Source organism: Choristoneura fumiferana, chromosome 25 (assembly GCF_025370935.1).
Source record: "Choristoneura fumiferana chromosome 25, NRCan_CFum_1, whole genome shotgun sequence".
NCBI lineage: Eukaryota > Metazoa > Arthropoda > Insecta > Lepidoptera > Tortricidae > Choristoneura > Choristoneura fumiferana.
In genome coordinates this window covers 11,743,157-11,765,661 of record NC_133496.1, presented here as the reverse complement: position 1 = coordinate 11,765,661, position 22,505 = coordinate 11,743,157, and the positions used below count along the sequence as shown (strand labels likewise).

Sequence of the window (22,505 nt, the reverse complement as noted above, 5' to 3'; positions counted from 1 at the left end):
TTCTGGACTGTCTAGCAGTGTATTATTTTTATAAGTAGTTGTGTTGTCTTGTATCTATTGTGTTTAAGGAAGATAGGTAAATAAATAAACAATAAAAAATAATCTACAATAATTTATTGTCACTTTTCACATTAAATGTAAGTTAGAATAAATAATGAAAAACGTAATTAATTAATTAAAACTATACAGGGTAAAACTTACCTACGAAGGCACTTTCAGAGTTCGAAGCGCGGTATGGCTTTTATATTCTCAACAAAATCAGTTAAACTATTATTCACTTCTGTCACATTCAAATTCAAACTTTCAAAATATGCGTGCTGAGTCGGATCTCTCAAGTAGCTTAAAATTTGACTAATCAAAGCTATCGCTTTCGATCTGCCTTTAAATACTTTATAGCAGTGAGGTTTGATGTTCTGAATCAGATCGACGACCAGGGGCAAAGTATCGTTTCCCTCCGTCGCAAATGGCCAAATATCCGCCAATATATTTAGCAAACCATTGCATACCGCCGGCGTAGACATTCTCTCGATCAAAGCGATTCTCTGGTACCGTTTCAAAGTCGTATAATCGACTTTGCTCTTCTGTATTTTCTTATTCCTCGCTGTCATGTGCTCGGTTATAATATTGTTGAAGAGTTTCAAGATCATAGTGATCGAAGGAACGTCTAGCTTAGATATCTGTTTGTAGAAAGGTTCCAAACCTCTTTGTTTCATCACGCGCTCCTGCGCTTGCACGTTATTTGGCAACCAGATGGACATGATTTCCATAGCCTGAAATTTGATCATCAAGCTGTCGTCCTGTTCGAAGATATCCACCAGTTTATCTAATATCCCCAGAGGGATGACAGTTTTGGTTGTCGTCGGCGCGACGTCGAACAAAGTTTTAATTAGAACTAGTAGCCGGCCTCGCAGGACGTCAAAGGGCACTCCTAAGTTTCTGGTCACAATTTTGTCGAAACCCTGTGCGTTTAGGAAGTTATAGGCATTGTTGGGGTCCTGGACAAAGTCTAAGATGTCGTCGAGTACCTGGGACATGAAGACTTGTACATTTAGGGTTTCTTCTTGGGTGAGGATGCCGTCTCGGACCTGTTTTCTGGCTCTGTCGGCTGTGAATTGGAACAAGTCCATGGCTTCTGTTAGTTCGTGAGGCATGAGCTTAATCGGAATGTACGACTGCTCCGTGGGATCTTCATAATCTAAATTATTAAATGCGTTAATTAATGTGAATGAGCCAATGTCTATATTATAACTAATTAGAATGTAAGTTACTCTATACTAAGTAAAAAGAGCAAAACTGCGATATTTTGGGGGATGTAAATACTTATCATAAAACTTTATAAAACTTGATAAAAACATACGGAGTAGAAAAACATTAAGCTTACTTATTCCGTAATCTATAGGATCCTCTAAATAAGCGAAGCAACGTGTACTTAGCGTAAACACGATAAAAAATATCAATAGAACATCGATTATTACTTTCTGCATGTTTAACTTTACTGTATACAAGTAATTTGTAGTGTTTTTAGCTGCTTGATATATCAGTGTCACATGTCACATACCTGACCACCATCCAAAGAGTATAAGTACTATGCCACCATCTCACCACAAATAATAAATTAATCGCGTCAACTTCTTTCTGTTTTGTCAGAATTTCAAATCACGTCCATATCACGTGTAAAAAAAATGCAAACATTGGAACATAGAACCTCCTACTTTGAAGTCGGTTAAAAAGAGGCTAGCATAAATGGGCCAATTTTTATTCTCTTGTCGATATCGTTCTTTGGTGAATTGGTAAAGTTGCTTATTCTGACTATGTTAAGCCCAATTACACACTATGTCCTACAAATTATTCCATTGAGTAACACAAAATGTATGGAAATTTCGTAACTAAACTGAAAATTTAGTATAAAATGAGAAACTCAAAATAAAAAATAAAAAACGACAACAAAATAAATATTGACCCAATTATACATTAGGTACATTAAATATATAATCAATTGGGGCTATAATAGAATAAAATATCAGATTTTTAAGTAGCATCAAATAATTTAAAAAAAAACGGCCAAGAGCGTGTCGGACACGCCCAAAATAGGGTTCCGTAGCCATTACGAAAAAATTTAGTAATATTTTTCTAAGGATTTCGTATTTTATACGGAATCTTCCAAGTTTAGGTATATTTTATACCTTAGGCTGCTATTTACTCTTAAACTACTAATAATTCTCAAGCAAACTTAGCCGTTATTGTTTTCCTTGAAAGTTTGATAATATACTTTACTACCATCCTGAATTTTTTCAAATTTTTCCACCCACCGGTTTAGATTTTAAAAGGGGCGAGCGCTCGATTTTAATGAAAATTTTCACTTTAAAGTTGAAAAATCGTCTTAGCAAACCCCTAATGGTTTTAAAAGACCTATCCAACGATACCCCACACTATAGGGTTGGATGAGAAAAAAAATCACCCCCACTTTACGTCTATGGGAGGAACCCTAAAAAAATTATTTTTAGTTTTTTATTGTACCATTTTGTCGGCATAGTTTACATATATATCCGTGCAAAATTACAGCTTTCTAGCATTGATAGTCCCTGAGCAAAGCCGCGGACGGACGGACAGACAGACAGACATGGCGAAACTATAAGGGTTCCATTTATGCCATTTTGGCTCCGGAACCCTAAAAACGACAACAAAATAAAAATTTACCCAATTATACATAGGTACATTAAATATATAACAAATTGGAGCTATAAGTTATAGCCTATAACAAAAAAAATATCAGATTTTTAACTAGCATCAAATAATTTAAAAAAATGAAAGAGTTTTCTCTACCGCCAAATTACAACAGTCCGGTCGGTTACGGGTTGTTCCATAGTCCAGAATTAAAAAATAATTTATGTGTCTTTGATGGTCTTTGATTCGATCTCGATCCAACTCGATCGTTTTGACAGGTGTCACTCATTACCGGCTTGGATAATACCGACATGGCAATACCAACCCTGTCTTTCATCTACACACCCATAGAAGCTCATGTCAGTTTAAATCGACTATAGTACTTATACTCTTTGGACTGGAAGAAGCAAGCTTTAGAGCAAACGCGAGTAAAAAGGAGTTCATCACCAAGCTACTTTTTATAGTCGCACTGGCTGTTGCCCGCGACTCCGCCCGGGTAGAATTCGTTTATCTTTATCCTGCAGGAACTTTACAATTTTCCGGGATGTCCTTCCCGGGACTCAAACTGTCTGTATACCGAATTTCATCTAAATCGGTTCTGCGATTTAGACGTGAAGATGGAAAAAACAAATAGTTATAAACTTTCGCATTTACAAGTGGGATGAATTATTTTAGGTAACCACAATTATTTTTTTATTGGCTCGCGTGGTTTGCCCATCCGCCACAGCAAGGCTACTACGAAACTCGAAACTCGAAGTTCGTGTCGTGCGGTCCCTCTCGCTCTCGTATTAAATAGTGTAAGTGTCAGAGGGACCGCACGACACCAACTTCGAGTTTCGAGTTTCGTAGTAGCCCTGCAGACGCGTAAAGGTAAGGAAACAAAATCAACGGAAAACCAACAACTTTGAACGCACAATTTCTAAAGCCTCACATCTATGGCGTTTATAAAAAAATCCCTTGACACATGTCATCTAACCTCCAAACATGCATTTTCCATAGCTCCGCATTACGATGGCAGATGAATGCGACGTTGGGTGGTGCGCGACCGGCGGGCCTTGTTTCTGCAGCCTCGCCACCAAGCCCGCTGTGGTCCTGATATCAATCATCAGTTTGGTACGCTATAGTCCTCTAACGCGGCTTCTTGGGTGAGCGATCTTGACGCGAACACGTAGCGGCGCGGTGGGTTGTAATTATGGTTATACTGCCCCTCCGCCTCGTTACCGCAGAACTTCTGCATGAAATCGGACCTCTGCCTCCGCTTCTAACGACGTTTAACTTTTACGGAGATTTTATTTACGTTGACATACAACGCGCGAGGAGCAAGGATGCAAATTTGAAAGGTGACAAAATCGCAAGACTTGTTTGTGAAGTAAACAAAAGGATGAATTTTGCTCCTTGTCTTTAAGGGGCCACCGAGTTCTAGTTCTAGTAGTATAGGGCGTGGAACCAAGCTTGGTCTTGCGCTTGGCACAAGCACCACTAAAGGTGCCCCCACATGCAGTCGCTTGTCGCTCGATTGCAGCGATGAATCTGGTCACGTGACCCCATTTTGAAGGTTTGAATTTCCCGCGACTCAATAAAGTAGCGTCAAGTCGCCGCGTCGAGCAGCAGCGACAAGATGGCTTCTTGAAGGAATGATCTTGGCCTTGGAAGCTGATTTCTTAATCTCATTTAGTAGCAGTCGTGCCAGTGGTACCAATAAAATAAATTGCAGTTAATGAAAAAAAAATAAGTGTTTTTGCCGAAAATGAAGAGGTTTTTTTCCTTGCGATAAAGCTCAACATTTTCAGGTTATCGCTATATGTCACGTGACCAGAATTGACACTGGAAACGAGCGTCACAGTACATATATAACATATGACACAATATAACAACTTTCCTTTAACTTATATATATACTGTGCGAGCGTCGAGCGATTTCATGTGGCCGCGGCCTAACTAAGAAACCTGAAGCACCAGCGCGCCAGCAGGATTATTTTCAGAAGGGTACATTGCATCTCGTATCTGCATAGAGGGAGATGCATTTATAGGTTTCATTCTGTATCTTAGTCTTGTCACACTAATATTATAAATGCGTAAGTTTGCAAGTGTTTGTTTGTTACTTCATCACGTCTAAACCGCTGAACCAATTTAAACGAAATTCGGTAAACCTAGAGATAGTTTAAGTCCCGGGGAAGGACATAGGATAGTTTTTATCTCGGAGAATTGCATAGTTCCCGCGGGATAGCGATAACCGAGTTCTACGCAGACGGAGTAACGAGGTAACGACTAGTTTTATATATTTTCTTCTACGCCAGGGGGGTGCAAGTGCACCCCCTTGCGCTCCCATCCCGGCGTCCATGAGAAGCACTGTAATCGTATCTGACTTCCTCCGTCAGGTGGCGACGGTGATCGACGCGCTGTTCGCGGACCGCTGCGAGTGCTGCGCGGCGCGCGAGCACGTGGACTCGTTGCGCGGGCTGCTGCGCTCGCTGTTCCAAGTTGCTAACCTGCTACTCATCATCGCCTCCACCATTGTGAGCTTGAGCCTCCCTAACCTTGTGTACCGACTCCTAGCGCCATCTAGTGGCGAAGGTGATTGACGCGCTGTTCGCGGACCGCTGCGAGGGTGCGAGTGCTGCGCGGCGCGGGAGCACGTGGACTGTAGCGACTCCTAGTGCCATCTAGTGAGTAAGTATTGAAACTGCAACCTTCGCACTGTCGAAGTTTCTCAACTCGGACGCATATATCGTTGCTTATATACCAAAAGGGACACAGATAAAAAAATAACAAAGTTCTCTTATCGTTCGTTCGTTATCGTTATCGTGTTTTATTTTAGTTCTTTTAAAGTTTTTTAGAACTTTTAGATTTTTTGAGTTGTGTCCCTTTTGTAAATAAGCAGCGATATACAATTTCCGACGATCTTCCTTCGGACTTCGGTCCCCAGACATAAAACCTGCCTAGAGAACGATCTATCTATTGGAGCGTCTCCTACTCACTTGTATACTTGTACCTTACTGCTGGTAAAGGCATAATTATATACAACTAATAACTAGAGGCTCCGTACAAGAGCGATTTTACAAAAAGCCTGGAAAGCCCCGGACCTAAATTTTCGGCAAAACTTGATAAGTATTTTCTCTTTTTCATTATATCCTCTGTCGCTTTAAACTTACCCGTTGCAATGAGAAGGGAGGGGGGGGGGAGATAAGTCTGTCTTTTACATTTGAGACCCAAAACAATCTTAAAACTAATTTCATAAGAATGTAGAGTAGAGAATAGACAGCCGCTTAGCTTAGCTTAGGAGACGCTTCGCTCGCTTTAGTTAGTTATGAAGACCCTAATGCTATAATTTGTTCCCCAGGAGAACCCGTCCCTGATCCAGATCTACGTGTGGTACACGCTGGGCTTCATAGTGCTGGGCTTCGCGGTGTCCATCCTGGACGTGCTGCTGCGCATGAAGCACGAAGACATGTGGTGCATCGTCGACTTCCTCATCGAAGTGGCTTTCTTCTTCGGTGAGCTAGCAGGCCTCATCATCATATCAGCCATAGGACGCTCAATGTTGGGAACGTTTCCCCCATTACGGGCTATTTTTAAACCCCGACGGTAAAAAGGGGTGTTATAAGTTTGACCGCTACGTGTGTCTGTGGCACTGTAGCTCTTAAACGGGTGGACCGATTTGAATGCGGTTTTTTTTATTTTTGATGCAGGATTTCTAGCGATGGTTCTTAGAGATGTTTTGTCAAGATAGCTTCGGTCGTTTTTGAGATATTGAACTTTGAAGTGACAATGTCGGGGATTTTCCAACTTTTTGTCGGTTAGGTTATTGTTACCTGGAATATGTATCATAATTCCCCTCCTTTTCAACTTTAGGCTCCGTTTCCACCAGAGATGAGCGAGGAATATGTTTTTCATAAACCAATAGAAACGCTCGAATTACCTAGCTTCGCTCCGCTCATCTGTTTCCTCTAGAATCCAGAGATGTGCTGGCTGTGCAAAGATATGTACAAACAAATGAACAGTTTCTATTGGTTTATGAAAAACACATTCCTCGCACATCTCTGGTTCCTTTAAGCCTTTGTAGATTCGTAATAACATAACATTCGTTTTCAGTGCTTTCAAGATGTCTGCCCATTGTGGATATGTACAGGAAGCAAATCGATACGGGCTCCATAACACCGACGGCATCGAAAAAATCCACTATCAGTAATAAATAAATAATTATAATTATACTTACACTTTTACTTAGTTGTTTAAGGTTTCATGCCACATTGGGGACGGTTGAAGTCTGGTTCAAGTAGGTAGCAGAAATAAAGTCAACATATCTGCTATACCTACGACTCTATTTCTAGAGCCGGTAGGACATTGCATATATTTTTGCACGCTCCGTTGGAAATTATTTGGGCGTATTGGAATTTTGGATCGAGATAAAATCCCAAAACGCGACGTTTGTGTCGCGAAGCATCAGAACGGTATCGGTTTCATACATTTTATATGGTTGCGTTCATATTTATCTGGTGCGGTGTGTTGTGACGGCTTGTGTCACATCAAAGCTTTAGAGAGACAGAGAGCATCACAACACAACACGGCGACAGAAGATGTCCAACATTTATTGGTGGAATGTGTTCGGAATCGTGCTGTGAGGGAGGCGTTGGTTGCAGCAGCCAACCTGAGCAAGTATGACACGGGTATGTTTGTAGGTATTTTAGCTCAGCCGGCCTCAGATATGGCGTTAATGCTTTTCAGGTTGGCTGATGTGACAAGGAATTAGTTATTATCAATTGTGAGATGTAATTTTTTTCCCTGGTTAGTTAATGTTTTGCCCTATGGGCTAATGTGACAAATTTGTACGTTGCCCGTTTCAAATAAAAAAAAAAAAAAAAAAAAGAAAAGATATTTACCTTAAGCCTCGTTCACATTTGTGTAAAACTGGGCTTTGCTAAGCTTCGCGTGACCACAGAACTTCTCATGCAAAATATAATCTTGTGATACTAAAACTTATGGTCTATCCCTGAAATGAAGATACTAAAATGACAGTCTGAAATGTCAAAAGTATGTCATAGATGTTTTAGTATTACAAAAGTATGATCAGATAGATAATGTTATCGATACCTTGGGGCTCAAACGTTGTATCGTGGGGCTCGTTTGACAACTTTGACATTTGTGATTGTGTCACGTTTGTGATTGGTTAAATAACTAAGTGAGCCAATCGCAAGGAAGACTGTAAGGGTGGTGTTACAGTGACGCTTACGCCAGCGCGTTTGGTAAGCGTCGCGGGCCACGAGCTGTGCGCCTCTTGGATCGTTACATAGTTTAGCGTTCGGTCCGCTTGATCGTTTATAGTTTTACGGGCCGCGCTTACCAACCGCGCTGGCATAAGCGTCACTGTAAAACCACCCTAACGTTAAACGGATCTCTCGATACTAACGCCATCTAGCGATATTTCACTTATAAATAAAGTTAGTAGGTATAAGCGCCACCAGATATTTCGGAGCGGCCAAGGTGATCAAATATATCAAAACCTGAACTCTAATAAATACCGTAATAGAGTGCATGTTCCGATATTTTCACCACCTTGGCCGCTCCTTAATATCTAATGGCGACTGTACGTTGCGTAAAGATATCTAAGTACAGTCAGAAAAAGATTGATACGGCCAAACTTACAAAATACATGGACGATCTGTGCCCTATTTCACGACCAGTTACACACGCGGTTGTCTTTGTTTAACAATATGTATTGAAAAGAGACTACCGCTTGTAAATAGTAACTTGTAACTTCGTGAAATGGGCTTCTGAACGTTGGTCTATCTATAAAGCCGTGTACTTACTCATATTTTTATAACTTTGACCGTGTAGAATATCTTTGCAGTTGACACAGCGGAGCGTGCAAAATATCTGACACGTCTTACCCGTCCTAAAAATAGAGACGTATCAGATATTTACGCACGCATTGGTGATGCAGCCAAGGTGATCAAAAATATCGAAGCATGAACTCTAATGCCTTGAGAATAGAGTCCATGCTCCAATATTTTTGACTACCTTGGCCGCTCCGAAATATCTGATGGCGACTGTACCATTCAATTTAATACACTAATCTTTACCAAAACACTTGAAGGTTTAGACAAGCAACAGTGCCTACAATCAAATAAAATAAACTTCGGTAGCTTATTTTAAATATTTTTTATTTAATATTTTTGTACTATCTACTATATACACTGTGTATTAAATATTTATAGAAAAAACATCGAACATAAACTAACTAGATACGAAATACAAGCGGGGCAGGGGCGCAGCTCAAACACTTACAATAACATAAAATGTACAATTTACTCATAATTCAAATATCTGGGAAAAAAACTGCTATAATCTAATTACTTATAATAAAACAAAAGCCCCTTGCCATTATTCCTCCGCGTTCACAACATGATTCTAACTGAAATACAAATATAGTGCACAATGAATTTCCATCGAGAAAAGTCGGATCTCAAGCGGAATAAGACAGCACTCAGTGTCAATCAATTATTGCATTGAATGAGTGACTTTTTCATAGTTAATATGGAACTTTATTATTTAGAGTCGAATGTCGAAAGTTGTACGATGGATACCCAAGTTAATGAGGGTTTTCAGAGGCAAAATATCGATAGATGGCGTTAGTATCGTGAAATCCGTTTGACGTTTGCCTGCGATTGGCTCATTTAGTTATTTAACCAATCACGAGCAAACGTCAAACGGACCTCGCGATCCTAACGCCATCTAGCGATATTTCACTTCTGTGAAAACCCTTATTGAGAGAGCACGATAAATACGAACTTTTGCGATAAAATACGATGGAAAACTACCTTTAATGCATGCACTAAATCTGTATTTTTTGTCTATTTATCAGAAGCCGTATAAAGTTAAATTAAGTTTAATGAGGTGGCCAGACAACAGTAATAATACTAAACGGAGACTAAAAAAGTTTATAATTTATTTATTAAAATATCGGCAGTAGTAAAATGGCTTGTTTACCCGTTTTTACAAGGTTTTATTTAAACTTGACGTGTTAGATGTGTGTATTATACTTAAATTTACTCGAAACTCGAAACAAAAGAGCGGTCCTTTTTCTTTCTCATTTGAATCTTCAGCAAAACGAAGAATACCGAAAAGCCCCGAGCGACATTACCATTCTGATTGTATTGTATATTTGTCAAATATTGGCCGCGTCTTGCCTTGTCTAACTAACTAGACATAGACGAATGAGCTATAATAAGATATAAGCTAGAAAGGGCAGTTTATGCAGACCGTGTTGTTACTACTATTGTCTGGTCACACTGATTGTTTCACAAAAACACACATATCTCAGCCTTTTCATATCAATTTCCATTATTTAGAATTACAAAAGTCCTGAATCTACAATTGCATAGGAGGCCGTTAAAAAACAAGCCCTAAGGAAAATAAGCCGATATAAAATTTGACACTTGCAATATAAAACATTTCAAGTCGAGTTAACTTGTTATGGCTTCATGTTTACATTGACGCGCGAAAACCCTGATCATATCACGCGCTGACACCAAAAACCGCGTTCCTAAATACAATAAGGGTTGCAGGATTTCACTTATGGAGTTACGACTTTATTTCGGCCCTGACAACTTATCTGTTTTTGACATTGTTTCACATGAACAACAAACACTCTCAAAACATTAACAATTTGAAAAAATACTTTTCACAGCAAAGTACGCACGAATATTACAACTAAACGACTTAGTACGAAACTTAGTACTAAACAAACTAGCAAGCACTTGTGCAGTCAACATCGAGGGGACTACTCAAACAGTTTGCTTGTTTGTCGCTCAGTGACACGAAAGGACTGCGTGGTAGACCCCTGGATATGCAAGGAGTTGTAAAATCAATTCCTGATATTTCATCAAAGTATTTGGAAAATCCGAAAAAAAAACCATCGGAATTTATAGTGTTCAGCCGAACTTACCCAACCGCTAGCTAAATCATCTCGAAACAATTTTACAACGCCATGTACTTAGACGACAAGGTGGTCAACAATTTCGTCATATTGTCGAACATCTCAACTCCGATGTACTGTTGACTGTACGATGAACTAAACTATTAAAATTATTCTAAATCGCAGATTTTAGGGCTGTTTTAAATGAACTAACAAACAATCGCATCAAGACTAGGCTTATATTAATTCCAATTTGCAACAAACAACATGAAGACAAAATTATACAAAGAAAAATAGGATGTAGTTGGATAATACGCGAGGAGATGCGATGAACGACTAGGTACTAAGACGCTGTCCTAATTGGCCGTCGCTCGCTCGACGCAGCGCTGCGATTTCATCGTATGATAAAACTGCTACGAGTCGCATCACATTGGAAGTCCAAAATGATTTTTTAATTCATAAGAATTATCAATTATAAAGTCTCTTGTTACTAACCATTATAACTTCGAATCAATCATTCATACTTCAAGGGTGGCACGGGGTTGCAGCCCTACAAATTGTATGTCAATGAAGGAACTGATTTCTAATATCATTCCAAACAAAATACAGGGTTGATTGCATGCTTACTTACATGCTCTCTTGCATGCTTGTTTGATTATTTGAAGTATTTATGGTTCACGCGAGCAAAGAATGCTCAATTGCAAGTTTGCTTAGATGCATGCTTGCTTGAATGACAGCCTGTATGCTTGCTTGCATGCTTGATTGCATGCTTGCTTGCATGCTTTATACAGTCTTAAATGCATGCTTGCTTCCACTATTTATTGCACATTTGGGAATACGCTTGCTTGATCTGTTGTTTGCATGCTTGCTTGCATGCTTGTTTACATGCTCATTTGCATGATGTCTTCATTGCCTTCTTTTTGAAATGTTTATGGTTCACGCGAGCGAAGCATGCTCACTTGCAAGCTTGCTTGATCGTTTGCTTCTTTGAAATGTTGAAATGTTTATGGTTCACGCGAGTTGGGAAGTGGGTTTGTAACATGTCGATTAAGAAACTCCAACATCCTGCATCCATCGAAGTTAATCAACTCGGACGCATAGTAAATACAATTGCTGACGCTCTTCCTTCGGACTTCGGTCCCCAGACATAACATCTGCCTAGAGAGGGATCTCTATATTGTATACCACGCACCATATAAATCTGCCTAAAAGTTCATTACTGAATACTCAGTCTTGACGCATTTTTGAGAAATATTTTTTATGCGACGTCTTTACGTTACTCCCGGATTGTGTTCGAATCGCTTAACGGTATCACTATACCGGTATAGTGCCTATTCAATTATTGGAATTATACCTTTATAGTTTTTGTGGTACTAGTCGTGGCAATGAACTCTTAGGCTAAGTTAGGCGGCGGAAGGTATAGCCCCCTACATGATGACGTCGGGACGACACTAGCTTTATTTTTCCGTTGTTTTCTGTTATCTTTTCTCGAAGATTTAATATTATTAACCGTATTTACTTCTTTAAACAAGCAAAGATGAACTGGCTACGTAAATATTCGCAAAAGCTGTTTAAAATCACTACAGGTTCGTGTTTACATAATTATATAATTTTAAAAGTACTTACTAGCTTTACATAATAAAGAAACGTTTTAACAATAATACGGTGTGATTTTGTTGGCGAGATCATGGTGGAATTAAACTTAAAAAAACTCCGTACTAATTGATATTCTTTTAATGTGGTAAATGTTGACGATTGTTTGGGTAATACTCGAAGCTTATAAACATCGAGAGTTCTTTAATTATCTGGAATGCAATAAACTGAAAGAATCAGTACATTATTTTGCATTGAATTTACATACATGTGATACATGTACGCGCTTTATTTGGCTCAGTGCATTTCTGAGATATTAACATATTATCAACTTTAAGATTAAAAAAATTAACAATTCAATAAATCCAGGCAATAAAATTATCTTTATAATTTGTAACATGTACATACATTGTACATTCGCCATCAGATATTTCAAGGAAGGTGATCAAAAATATCGAAAAATAAACTCTAATACCATAACAATAGAGTGCATGTCCCGATATTTTTGACCACCTTGGCCGCTCCGAAATATCTGATGGCGACTGTACTAGTGTGTGTTGACGTCGCAGGAAATTATTCGTTTTAAAATACAGTTCTATTTAAGCAAAAAAAAAACGTACAAGGATTCTTTTTCTAGTATAATATAACATAGAAAACTTTTTCCTAGACCTTTATGCGAGAGCTATATACAAGTTACTGCATCATACAGTCTCGTTTTGTTCGTCCGCGGCGAAATAAATAACAATACATCATATTCTATTTTTAATTCAAGGAAGCATCCTTAACTCTTAAAAATGAACTAACACAGATAAAGAATAACGGTTAAGATTCGACGGTCGTTTGAGCGTGCCTTCGACCACAAAACCACACAGCGTCCAAAAACAACAACACCTAAAAATAACCTAATCTTAACTCACACTCTGATTGGCTATCGAGACGACCGGCTGCTGGTTATTGGCGGAGATGACCGTAGAGCCGGGAGGTATTTTTTGAGGCACCATTCCGTCTATATGTCGGTATTTTTTAAGCCGCGTCCACTGGCCGTTGTTGTAGTTCATTTGGAAGTGCATTTCTGAGAGCATTGTGAGGTAGGTGTCGTCTGATTGTAGAACGTTTTCGATGTTTTCTGACAGTTTTATTGTTACTATGTTGCCTAGGTTTGGACACGGGTTATCTGGAAGAAAAAACGGTTTTGATACCATCAATTATTAAAAAAAGGTTTTATTTGACGAATCACAGAACGAAAAAAGTTTCTCTTTTCTCCAGGTTGGGGGAGGCTCCACAGTAACATGTTAGGTACAGTCAAGTGCAAAGATATCGACTCGGCCAAAGTTACAAAAATATGTATACACGACTTTATGCATTTAACATTAAGGTTGTGTATAAATAGTTTTGTAAATTTAGCCGTATCGATATATTTGCACTTGACTGTACAGCCTAGGGCATAAATATCTATACATTCATACCATCAAACTCAAACTCAAAGTCTTTATTGCGCTAAATGTTGTGATAAGATCTTAAAAAGTATGAACGTTCAACATTTACCCTGTTAGGGCACAGCAATATACAAATAATCAAATATACGTCGACCTTATGGTTAACTGCATAAAGATGTATATTATAGATATTTGTGTCGTCTTGGTAACGTTCAATGTTTATGTCTTTGACTGTACATCCACTTCTAAGACTGGGGGGAGGGATAATTCGGCCTTGCCGCCTCGAGTCTCAAATGGTCTCAGTCCGTCAATGGTAAAACTTTGAACATCCGACTTTGAAACTTATTGTCAAATCATGAAAAATGTACACTTGCTTAGACGTATGTTAAAAAATTTGTACTCTGGATCTTCAAAAGAGGGAGAAGAGAGGGAGAAAGAGGCTATAGTATGAATAATAAAATTGTATCGTATGTAATGTAATAACAACCACCGAGTGGATGCCCACCAACTCGAAAAGCCGACCTGGCAGACCTAGGCGGCGATGGCGGGATGAACTGGACTTCTTCTTGAAGGACTGGCCCTTGTATGCAGGGGACAGAGAGCAGTGGAAGTATTGGGGGGAGGCCTTTGCTCAGCAGTGGGACAGAATAGGCTAACAATAATAATAATAATAATGTAATGTAATGAATAGTCAAATCACCTCTAGAACCGGCCATGAAGCCGAGTATGAGCGCCTTCTCGGGGCGCGTCACGCGGTTTGCGTTCCGGAACATGTCTTGAGCTTCCAGCATTTGTTCACGCTGTAACAACACACGTGCAGACCGTCAGTAACATAATTATGCCCTAGAGATCAAAGTAACAAGAACCATGCCAGTGTTCCGTCACTTTAGAGGGTTAGAATAAAACATGCGTAGTGGTTTTTTTTTTTTATAAAGTGTGTTTATATCTTATGTAAGCAATAGTTTAGTTAGATGGTTGTTCACGTACATATTTACGCGTAAATCGACTACAACAAATACAACACTATAAAACTTACAATAGAATCTAATGGTATAATATGATCCAATTATAGGCAAACACATCATAAACAACATTAAAATTCGTTAACAGTGTGAAGCGACGGTGTTTTTATTAATCTAATCAAATAATTTACAGTATTGAAATATTTTTGAGAAGGAACTCGGTCTTTGTAGAAGCGTTGACACGTTGTATAATAAGCGTCTTAATAAACAAGGTATGTTTATTAATATGTTTAAAAATCGTGGAGTAGCTAGATCACTTTCCCAAGCTTGTTTGTTCCGTCTAGCAAATTTCCCATTCGCATTTTTCCCAACTATAATAGCATTTTTGTTCAAGTAGTTCAATGACGACGGCGAATGAAACGTGAACGAAAACAAATGCTAGTGGTGAAAAATGCCACTGGGAATTTTGCTACGAGGAACAAACAAGTTTGGGGAAGTGATCGGGCTGGCGCGGCGTGGCGGCGTGGCGGCGTGGCGGTACTGACCGTGAGCGAGAGCCCCCTACGCGGCAGCAGGGGCTGCGCGGGCGGCGCGGGCGCGGGCGCGGGCGCGGGCGCGGGCGCCGCCGGCTGGCTCAGCTGCACCTGCTGGCAACGACACACAATACCACCATTAGGATAGATTGAAACCCATAGTATGTATGTAGGCGAGGTAGACGACTATTGTTCCATTCCTGCTGGCTCGTGCTGAAGCACCGACTTCGAGCTAGTAGGTACCTAGTGCTAGTAAAATACTTTCAAGGATTTTGTAGTCTGTTCCATTTTTTTTTTTTTTGTGGAGTTTGTTTTACTTTTCTGTTAAAAATTTTTTCATGAACCAATAGAAACGCTTCATTCACCTATTGCACGGCAATGATCTAGTGAAAACAGCTGAGCGGAACAAGGATAGGTAAATGAAGCGTTTCTATATTGGTTCATAAAAACACATTCCTCGCAAGTTGCGAGTCGTAACATATCCTCGCAGATAAGCCAATCACGAACGGACTTCACTCATAGTTATTAATAGCATTTTTTTTATTGCAACAATCAGATGAATCTTTGAATAAAACAATGTTTTTTTTTAATAATTTTGTTTTTATGTTTACCTGTGGTGGTGGGGCGATCAGCGCAGGCGCGGGAGCTCGGGCCTGTACCACGGTTTGCGTCACCTGCACACAAAGAAATCAAGTCACGTATGTTTTCTTGCTGTAGCGAGGTAAAAAAAATGTTTCACTTGGCAGAAAAGTTATTCAAAGTATGATGCTTTGAAACGCTCGCTACGCTCAGAATTTATTTAAACACGATTCAAACCTGGAATTTTAGATCGCCTGTGCAGTTTAAGACTTACATAATTATGTAACTGTAACTACGCAGATACATCGTTTTAACATATTTTCATGGTATAATAAAATTGTACCTTGTTCGATGGTCTGTGTGTGTCTGTGTGGGGTCGTGTGTGTGTGTGTGTGCCCCCCCCCCCTTTACCTACCGGCTTGATGTTCTGCAGCAGCACGGCCTTCCCCCCGGGCTGCAGCAGCACGGCGGAGGTGTTGAGCAGCGCGGGCGCGGACAGCAGCAGCGGCTTGGCGCCCGTCTGCCCCGCGATCAGCAGCTTGCCTTGCTGACCGATCACGATCGGCTTCGCGCCCGTGCCCTGACACAATCATATAACGTCACTAAATAAGGCTAACGAAATTATGACATGAGAGAAAAAGGGAGCGATATACTAATAATGGTGTATTAGACAAGAATTAAGTATAACTTGTCTCATTGGCTTTGCTTTATAAGGGTCTCCCCAAAAGTATCGACGCGGAATCGGATTTAGCCAATCAAAAAACTCTTTATGTCTACGCAATAAGAGCGAAGAACACGTCGATCGACTCCGGCTGCCGACGGGGAGACGTCTTTTTCGCTCTTATTGCGTGGACATAAAGCGCTTTTTGGTCGGCTGAAGCCGATTCCGCATCTCTAGATGTGGGGAGACCCTATGAAAATTTAGTTTCTTTCAATGCGAATAAACGAACAGAATGATCATGGTCATCCTAGTTGTAAGTCTTATTGCGTAGACGTACAGAGTTTTTTGATTGGTTAAAGCTATTTCCGCGTTGATAGGTTTGGGGATACCCTAAGTCTGTTATTCATCGCACACACAAAACCCTAAAAACAGTTGGGAACATTTGGGAAAAACCAAGATTCGAAAGTAAATATTGATCCGTATAGACGTTGTAATGCAGCAGACACTTACCTGTTGGACCAGTATGGGGCTGGGACGCGGCGGCGGGCGCTCCCCCGCGGGCTCGGCGGGCGACGGCTCGCGCGCCGGCCGCGGCGACGCCGGAGCCTCCGTCGCCGGCCCTGCTGCAGGGAAACGGTACGTGAGGACACGGTCACAAGGACACTGCCGTTTGTGGCGCTGCTTGCTAATACTGCTGATAAATTTGAGCATTCCATTTTAAACACCTCTATAGACTGTGCTTTTTATATCTCCGTTAATGCCAACAGCAGTTGGGTCAGTTCATTGATAGAAACTTCTCGAAATACGCCTAACCCTTTTCCAGGCATAGTGCATATAGCGACCACATAAATGTGCACAAATATTCGACCTTACTAAATTCACAATAGTACAAAATAACTTGAAGTCGTTAAAAATATTATGCGTTTTTGAATTAACCACGCAAAGGTAAATAACATAAAACTGTGACTAATTTTGTGCTGGCGTATCAAAATTCGCGGGCCCTGGAAATGGGTTAATAATAAAATTATATTAAGTTCACAGTGCACTGTAAAAGATCTCATGGGCAGGATTTGTGACAAGCTAAAGGAAGCAGGCGCCTGGCGCCTTAAAACAAAATTGACACACTTGAAGAGTAACATTGACGTACACATGATAAATTTTACTTTAATGTGTACATTGTCATAATCATAAATCCGTAATTCCCTCAAACTTATTGTGTACATTCTATTGCATATTTAAGCGGTATGAGGTTAAAGTTAACGGAAATAAAAAATAACACGATGTAAAGGTAATGTACAGATACAGTGAATAGTGCATACTGAATTACCATCAGGAAAAGTCTGATATTCCCAACATTTGTATATCAACTAAACATGGAACTACTATTTAGTATCAATTAGAACTTATGCGATCAAAACACGACGGAAATCTGTTATGTACAGTCGCCATCGCATACTTCGGAGCGGCCAAGGTGGTTAAAAATATCGGCACATACACTATTATTATGGTATTAGAGTTCATGTATCGATATTTTTGATCCACACCTGCAGGGCTATTACGAAACTCTAAACTCGAAGTTCGTGTAGTGCGGTCCCTCTGACACTTATACTATTTAATACAAGAGCGAGAGGGACGGTAGCTTTGAGTGGTATTGGTGTGCGAGGCCTTACCAGGCGGCGTCTCCTCCTGCTTGGGCATCTGGTAATTGTTAAGCGAGCGCGCGTAGTCAGGCGGCGGCGAGGGCGGCGCGCCCGGCGCTGGCTTCTTGCTTGCAGACTCTTCCAGCTCTGTTCAACAAACGTTCTCATTACACCAGCTGTCATCAAGCGGAAGAAAGAATTTTCCGAAATTCAATCCGTTAGGGAGTGAAAACGGGTTTGAAAGTATGGAGGTCCGTCATTTTTGAAGCTAAAAGTATACTTTATTTTTAAGCTAACAATTAGAGATTAAGAAACACGTGTATTTTAGCGTTTTCTATAATTCCACCCCTGAAGGGGTGAAACTGGGGATTAAAGTTTATAATTGAATTACGATTACATAAAAAGGTTGGTTTTCTGGTTAGAAAATTTGCAACATCTATATCTGTATTTACATAATTGATCCTTTGAAAAATCAATTAAAAAATAATACGGTATTTGACAACTCCTGATTTTGCCATATCTTAATATTATTATGAAAATATAGATAAACAGATAGTGTTTAGCGAAGAGAAAATTTAAATCGGTTGAAAATTGGATTTATAGTTATTTTTTGAAAAATCTATATTTCTGTCTCTTTCTCAAACGATTTTCTCTATGCAGCAAGTATGGCGGTACTGGCGTGTGACGTCATATGCCAGTATGTCTTTCTCTGTCTAATCTTGAATTTCAAACCTGTATAACTTTGTTATTTGTAAAGGTAGCTTAAAAATTGTTTTTCTATTCAATAACAGGCATTGTGTAGTTTTAATTTATAAAACATATACAAAATAGTGAAATACCGTATTGTAGAAATCGAATAGAATAGAATAAATTAAAAAACAAATTACAACATTACATAAATACGGCGGTACGAAGTTCGCCGGGTCAGCTAGTATTATAACATAAGAGGATTTACTGTCATTTGGTGCACCGAATGACAGCAAATGTATAAGAGACGTCGAGTGACTGACCGTTCTTGCGGCGCCTCTTGGCGTGCGCGTGCGCCATGGGCTGGTCGGCGATGTCGAGCAGCTTGATGCCGGCGCGGGCGCGGGCGCGGGGCGGGGGGCGCGCGGGCGCCACGCGCACTGCCGCCGCCGGCGCCGCGCGCCCCGCCCAGCGCGACGGGAGACCCTTCAGCGGAGCTGCCACACCACAAGAGTTCATTTTTACTGTATTGAGCCATGTGTGAGTTGAGTGTTAAGGCTTTATGTTTTTGTTGTCACTGTAGGTTTATTTCCAGTAATGATGATTTTCCACCGGCGAGGCGACACGAGACGATGCGAGAATTTAAATTTGTATGCAATCTCCCGCGCCCGCCACGCACGAGCCGCCGCGGGCCGCCACGGGCGTAGCCATACAAATTTCAATTCTCGTCTCGCCCCGTCTCGACTCGCCTCGCCGGTGGAAAATTACCTTAACAGCAGATAAAAAAGATGGTTATTAATACAAATCAAAATATAAAGATGATCTTTATAATAAAATAATCTATCGATTAGATTTTTATTGTGAGTAATTAAGCAAGTCTTTTGTTTTAATCAAGAGTTAAATTAAATTGATTTAATTACATTAAAAAAAAATGGATCATATTTCTAGTTCCTACTTAGGAATCAATTATACCGAATATTCGGTTCGGTAAAAGTTTTACCAAACATTCAGCCGAATATTCATATTCGGTGAAAACCATGTTCGGCCCATCTCTACTAAATACGGCACAGCCGTGAACTCACTGGTATCAGTCATCTTCCGAGGCATGCCTCGGCTTCTGACAGGCACAGTAGGCGCGAGCGGTTTCTTCTGGTTGGCCTGCACTTCCGCAGCTTTTGCCAGCAGCTCGCTTCTCAGAGCCACAGATTTCGGCTTGCGTTTCAATGTGAAATGTTTGACTGGGTTAGCTTGTTGGCCAACCTGAAAATAATTAATCGTCTATTATCCTGTGTTAGAATGTACTAACAAAGCCCCGCGGCATCGCTCGCGTAAAGTAAATTCGGAAGTATTAGATTGAATTAGAATTCCAGCATTTCCATAATTCCCATAAATTACATTATGACTGCATAAAAATGAAACAATAAAAATTATGTTGTGAAAGCTTCCCCTTACTTTACCCTCTTACTTAAAACTTTAACGCATTCACTGCCACCGACGCTTATATGCGTCACTGTGACTTTCACCCTAGGCCGCTGTCATAATTATTCATACATTTTGAACGCACATGTTTAAGACAACAAAGCACGTCCCTAAAGCCACTAAAAAAAATTAAAGTTGTTGACTGACCCATTATGACTTGGTCATTTTTTTGAACTTCTATTGTCCCGTTCTTGAGGAGGTCCCAGGATAGCGTGTAGCCCCCTTGACTAAATTTGGCCAGGTTTCTCAAAGTTTTCGCAAATTTAATCTTAATTACTCACCACAGACACTAAGGCATTCTTATTTAAATATAGGCACTCTAATGGCAGTAATCCAAGCTCGGAGTGTTTCGCTAGAGCTTTCCTGAGCTCTCCGATCATGTCACTGAATATGGGCCGGGTCTCGTCAAACTCTGCTATCTCGGTGTTGAGGGTGCCCGCTGACGGAAAGGTCTTGAGGACCTCAGCCAGCATTGCCACCCAGAGGTCTGAGTCCACGGCTGCCACTTCAATGATCTCTTCCAGCTCATTTTTCCACTGAAATTTAAATAATATATTTCAAGTAATTTAAATAATATATTCAAGGAAATAATCTGTGGAGTCAGTGAGAACCAGAGTTAAAGTGAGCCATTCAATTCAGTAACACCTTAATGTTTTACTAGAATTACTTTTTTATAATCATTTTACTATTATAGCAATATTATCCTATATATGGAACAAAACCGTTTTATTTACAAATGTATCATAACCTAACGCACAAGACAAATTTTTGATATATGATCATCAAACTTATGTAATTTATGAGAGAGTTTGAAGTTCAAATTACAATAAGTCCTTTAAAAAGGACTCTGGGCATTAGGAGGATAAAAAAACTGGCCAAGAGAGTGAAGAGTTGAGTACTAATATTTGGAAAATATGCTATAATTTTGATGGACCATTACTAATTAACTAGTAAATCCTACTAGGCTGTGATAGTCTTTCCTTTAAATTCATTAATTTACTATGATGTTAATTGGACCACAGCACAACACAAATACAGTGGCAAGTCCTTAAATGCCCATAAAGGTAAACTTTAGAATTGAACTCAAACAATAATACCTTTATATTTAGCACTAAGCATATTGTAATGTCAATGTACAATTATGTAAAGTATGTAAACAGTGAACATGTAACATGGATTTATGACAAATAAATATAAGGTGGTATTGTGTGAACAAATAGTTGCATTCACAAGACGTAGGTACTCAAATGCATGCGGACACGGTTGTTGTACAAATTGCCAAGGCCTTGAGATGTATAGTATACGGACTGGAAGTAAGGAACTGACATACCTATTATTAAAAGGTTATAATTATCTAGAGAAATTGAGAACTGAATTAATGAATTACGCGCCAGCTCGATTTTCTAACGAACATTTTGTTTATTTATTATTAAACATTGTCCAATGTAACAATAATAGAAACGATAAAAAATGCAACAGTACAATATTCGAGGTCTATTATCAACGATTTTCTGGTATTTAATAAATTTGCGCAACAAACCAATCGTATTTATTAAACACATAACCATGCTAATGGTTTAGAAAGCTATTATTTCAAAACATTTCAATAAAGGTAATAAAATTACGATATGACAACAAAACTACCACATACATGCTTGTTGTGCATCTCTTTTTTTCTTGCTCAAATCGAATGTCACAGAAAGGGATAAAAGATACAATATAAAGCACGCAAAACCATAGAACATCAAAGAGAGAAAAGTTACATACCTCCTCAACATTTCTGCGCGGGATATGAAAGAAACTCAACAATAATTTTAATTTCACTTGTGTTTGCAAATCTGGAAAACAATCCTTGATATTCTTTAAAACTTCTGCATTTAACTGTGTACAAATAGAACCTGTTGTCCAAGAATCATTCGATATTCCGAGTTTATTATGGAGCCACAAAGATGTGTCACTATCCCGCACGTTCGCCATCTTGCAACTGGAATAGTGTCGTGCCACTGTTGACTGACGCAACTGAATTCAGCCATGTGCCTTTTGACATTTTATATTTATCGATTCTTTTTAGTATCGATTATAATATCTCTAATTTGAAGGTTGCGTCTCGCTGTACTGAATACTATACTGAAATTGGTAGTTCAGTAATTTATTTAAACACGTATAATATTATCAATTTTACAAAGCAAGTAGAATTCCGTATGACAATTAATACTTACCTATTTCTTAGTATATTTTGTTGCCTTTATCTTTTCTATACATGTGTTTTTTTTATTTACATATTTCAAGTAAATTATGAAACACCATTATTTGAAGTCGTTTTAAAAATCTAATTTATTACAGCGTGTTACACGTCC

At 39.4% G+C, this 22,505-nt stretch overlaps 3 protein-coding genes across 4 annotated transcripts; 1 reads left to right on the top strand and 2 right to left on the bottom strand.

Annotated features, from left to right (window-relative positions):
* Window positions 1–215: 215 nt before the first annotated feature.
* Window positions 216–1,528, bottom strand: LOC141442388 (uncharacterized). The gene is made up of 2 exons (XM_074107353.1): window positions 1,382–1,528; window positions 216–1,195 (listed from the first exon to the last, which is right to left on the bottom strand). The coding sequence occupies exons 1-2, from the start codon at window positions 1,482–1,484 to the stop codon at window positions 216–218; spliced, it is 1,083 nt and encodes a 360-aa protein (XP_073963454.1). The 5' UTR covers window positions 1,485–1,528.
* Window positions 1,529–3,629: 2,101 nt separating this feature from the next.
* On the top strand, window positions 3,630–6,859 carry LOC141442058 (uncharacterized). Its single transcript, XM_074106963.1, has 4 exons — window positions 3,630–3,777; window positions 5,042–5,179; window positions 6,004–6,157; window positions 6,756–6,859. Exons 1-4 carry the CDS (start codon window positions 3,676–3,678, stop codon window positions 6,857–6,859), a joined length of 498 nt encoding a protein of 165 aa, XP_073963064.1. The 5' UTR covers window positions 3,630–3,675.
* Window positions 6,860–8,803: 1,944 nt separating this feature from the next.
* On the bottom strand, window positions 8,804–22,140 carry Nelf-A (Negative elongation factor A). Of its 2 annotated transcripts, none has more exons than XM_074107095.1 (11): window positions 21,916–22,140; window positions 20,430–20,684; window positions 19,752–19,929; window positions 18,993–19,166; window positions 18,013–18,129; window positions 16,853–16,965; window positions 16,097–16,261; window positions 15,714–15,776; window positions 15,115–15,216; window positions 14,308–14,407; window positions 8,804–13,345 (listed from the first exon to the last, which is right to left on the bottom strand). In XM_074107095.1, exons 1-11 carry the CDS (start codon window positions 22,123–22,125, stop codon window positions 13,080–13,082), a joined length of 1,743 nt encoding a protein of 580 aa, XP_073963196.1. In that variant the 5' UTR covers window positions 22,126–22,140; the 3' UTR covers window positions 8,804–13,079. The 2 variants fall into 2 exon arrangements, with proteins under 2 accessions (XP_073963196.1, XP_073963197.1); XM_074107096.1 differs by having other exon boundaries at window positions 16,853–16,962.
* Window positions 22,141–22,505: the final 365 nt, after the last annotated feature.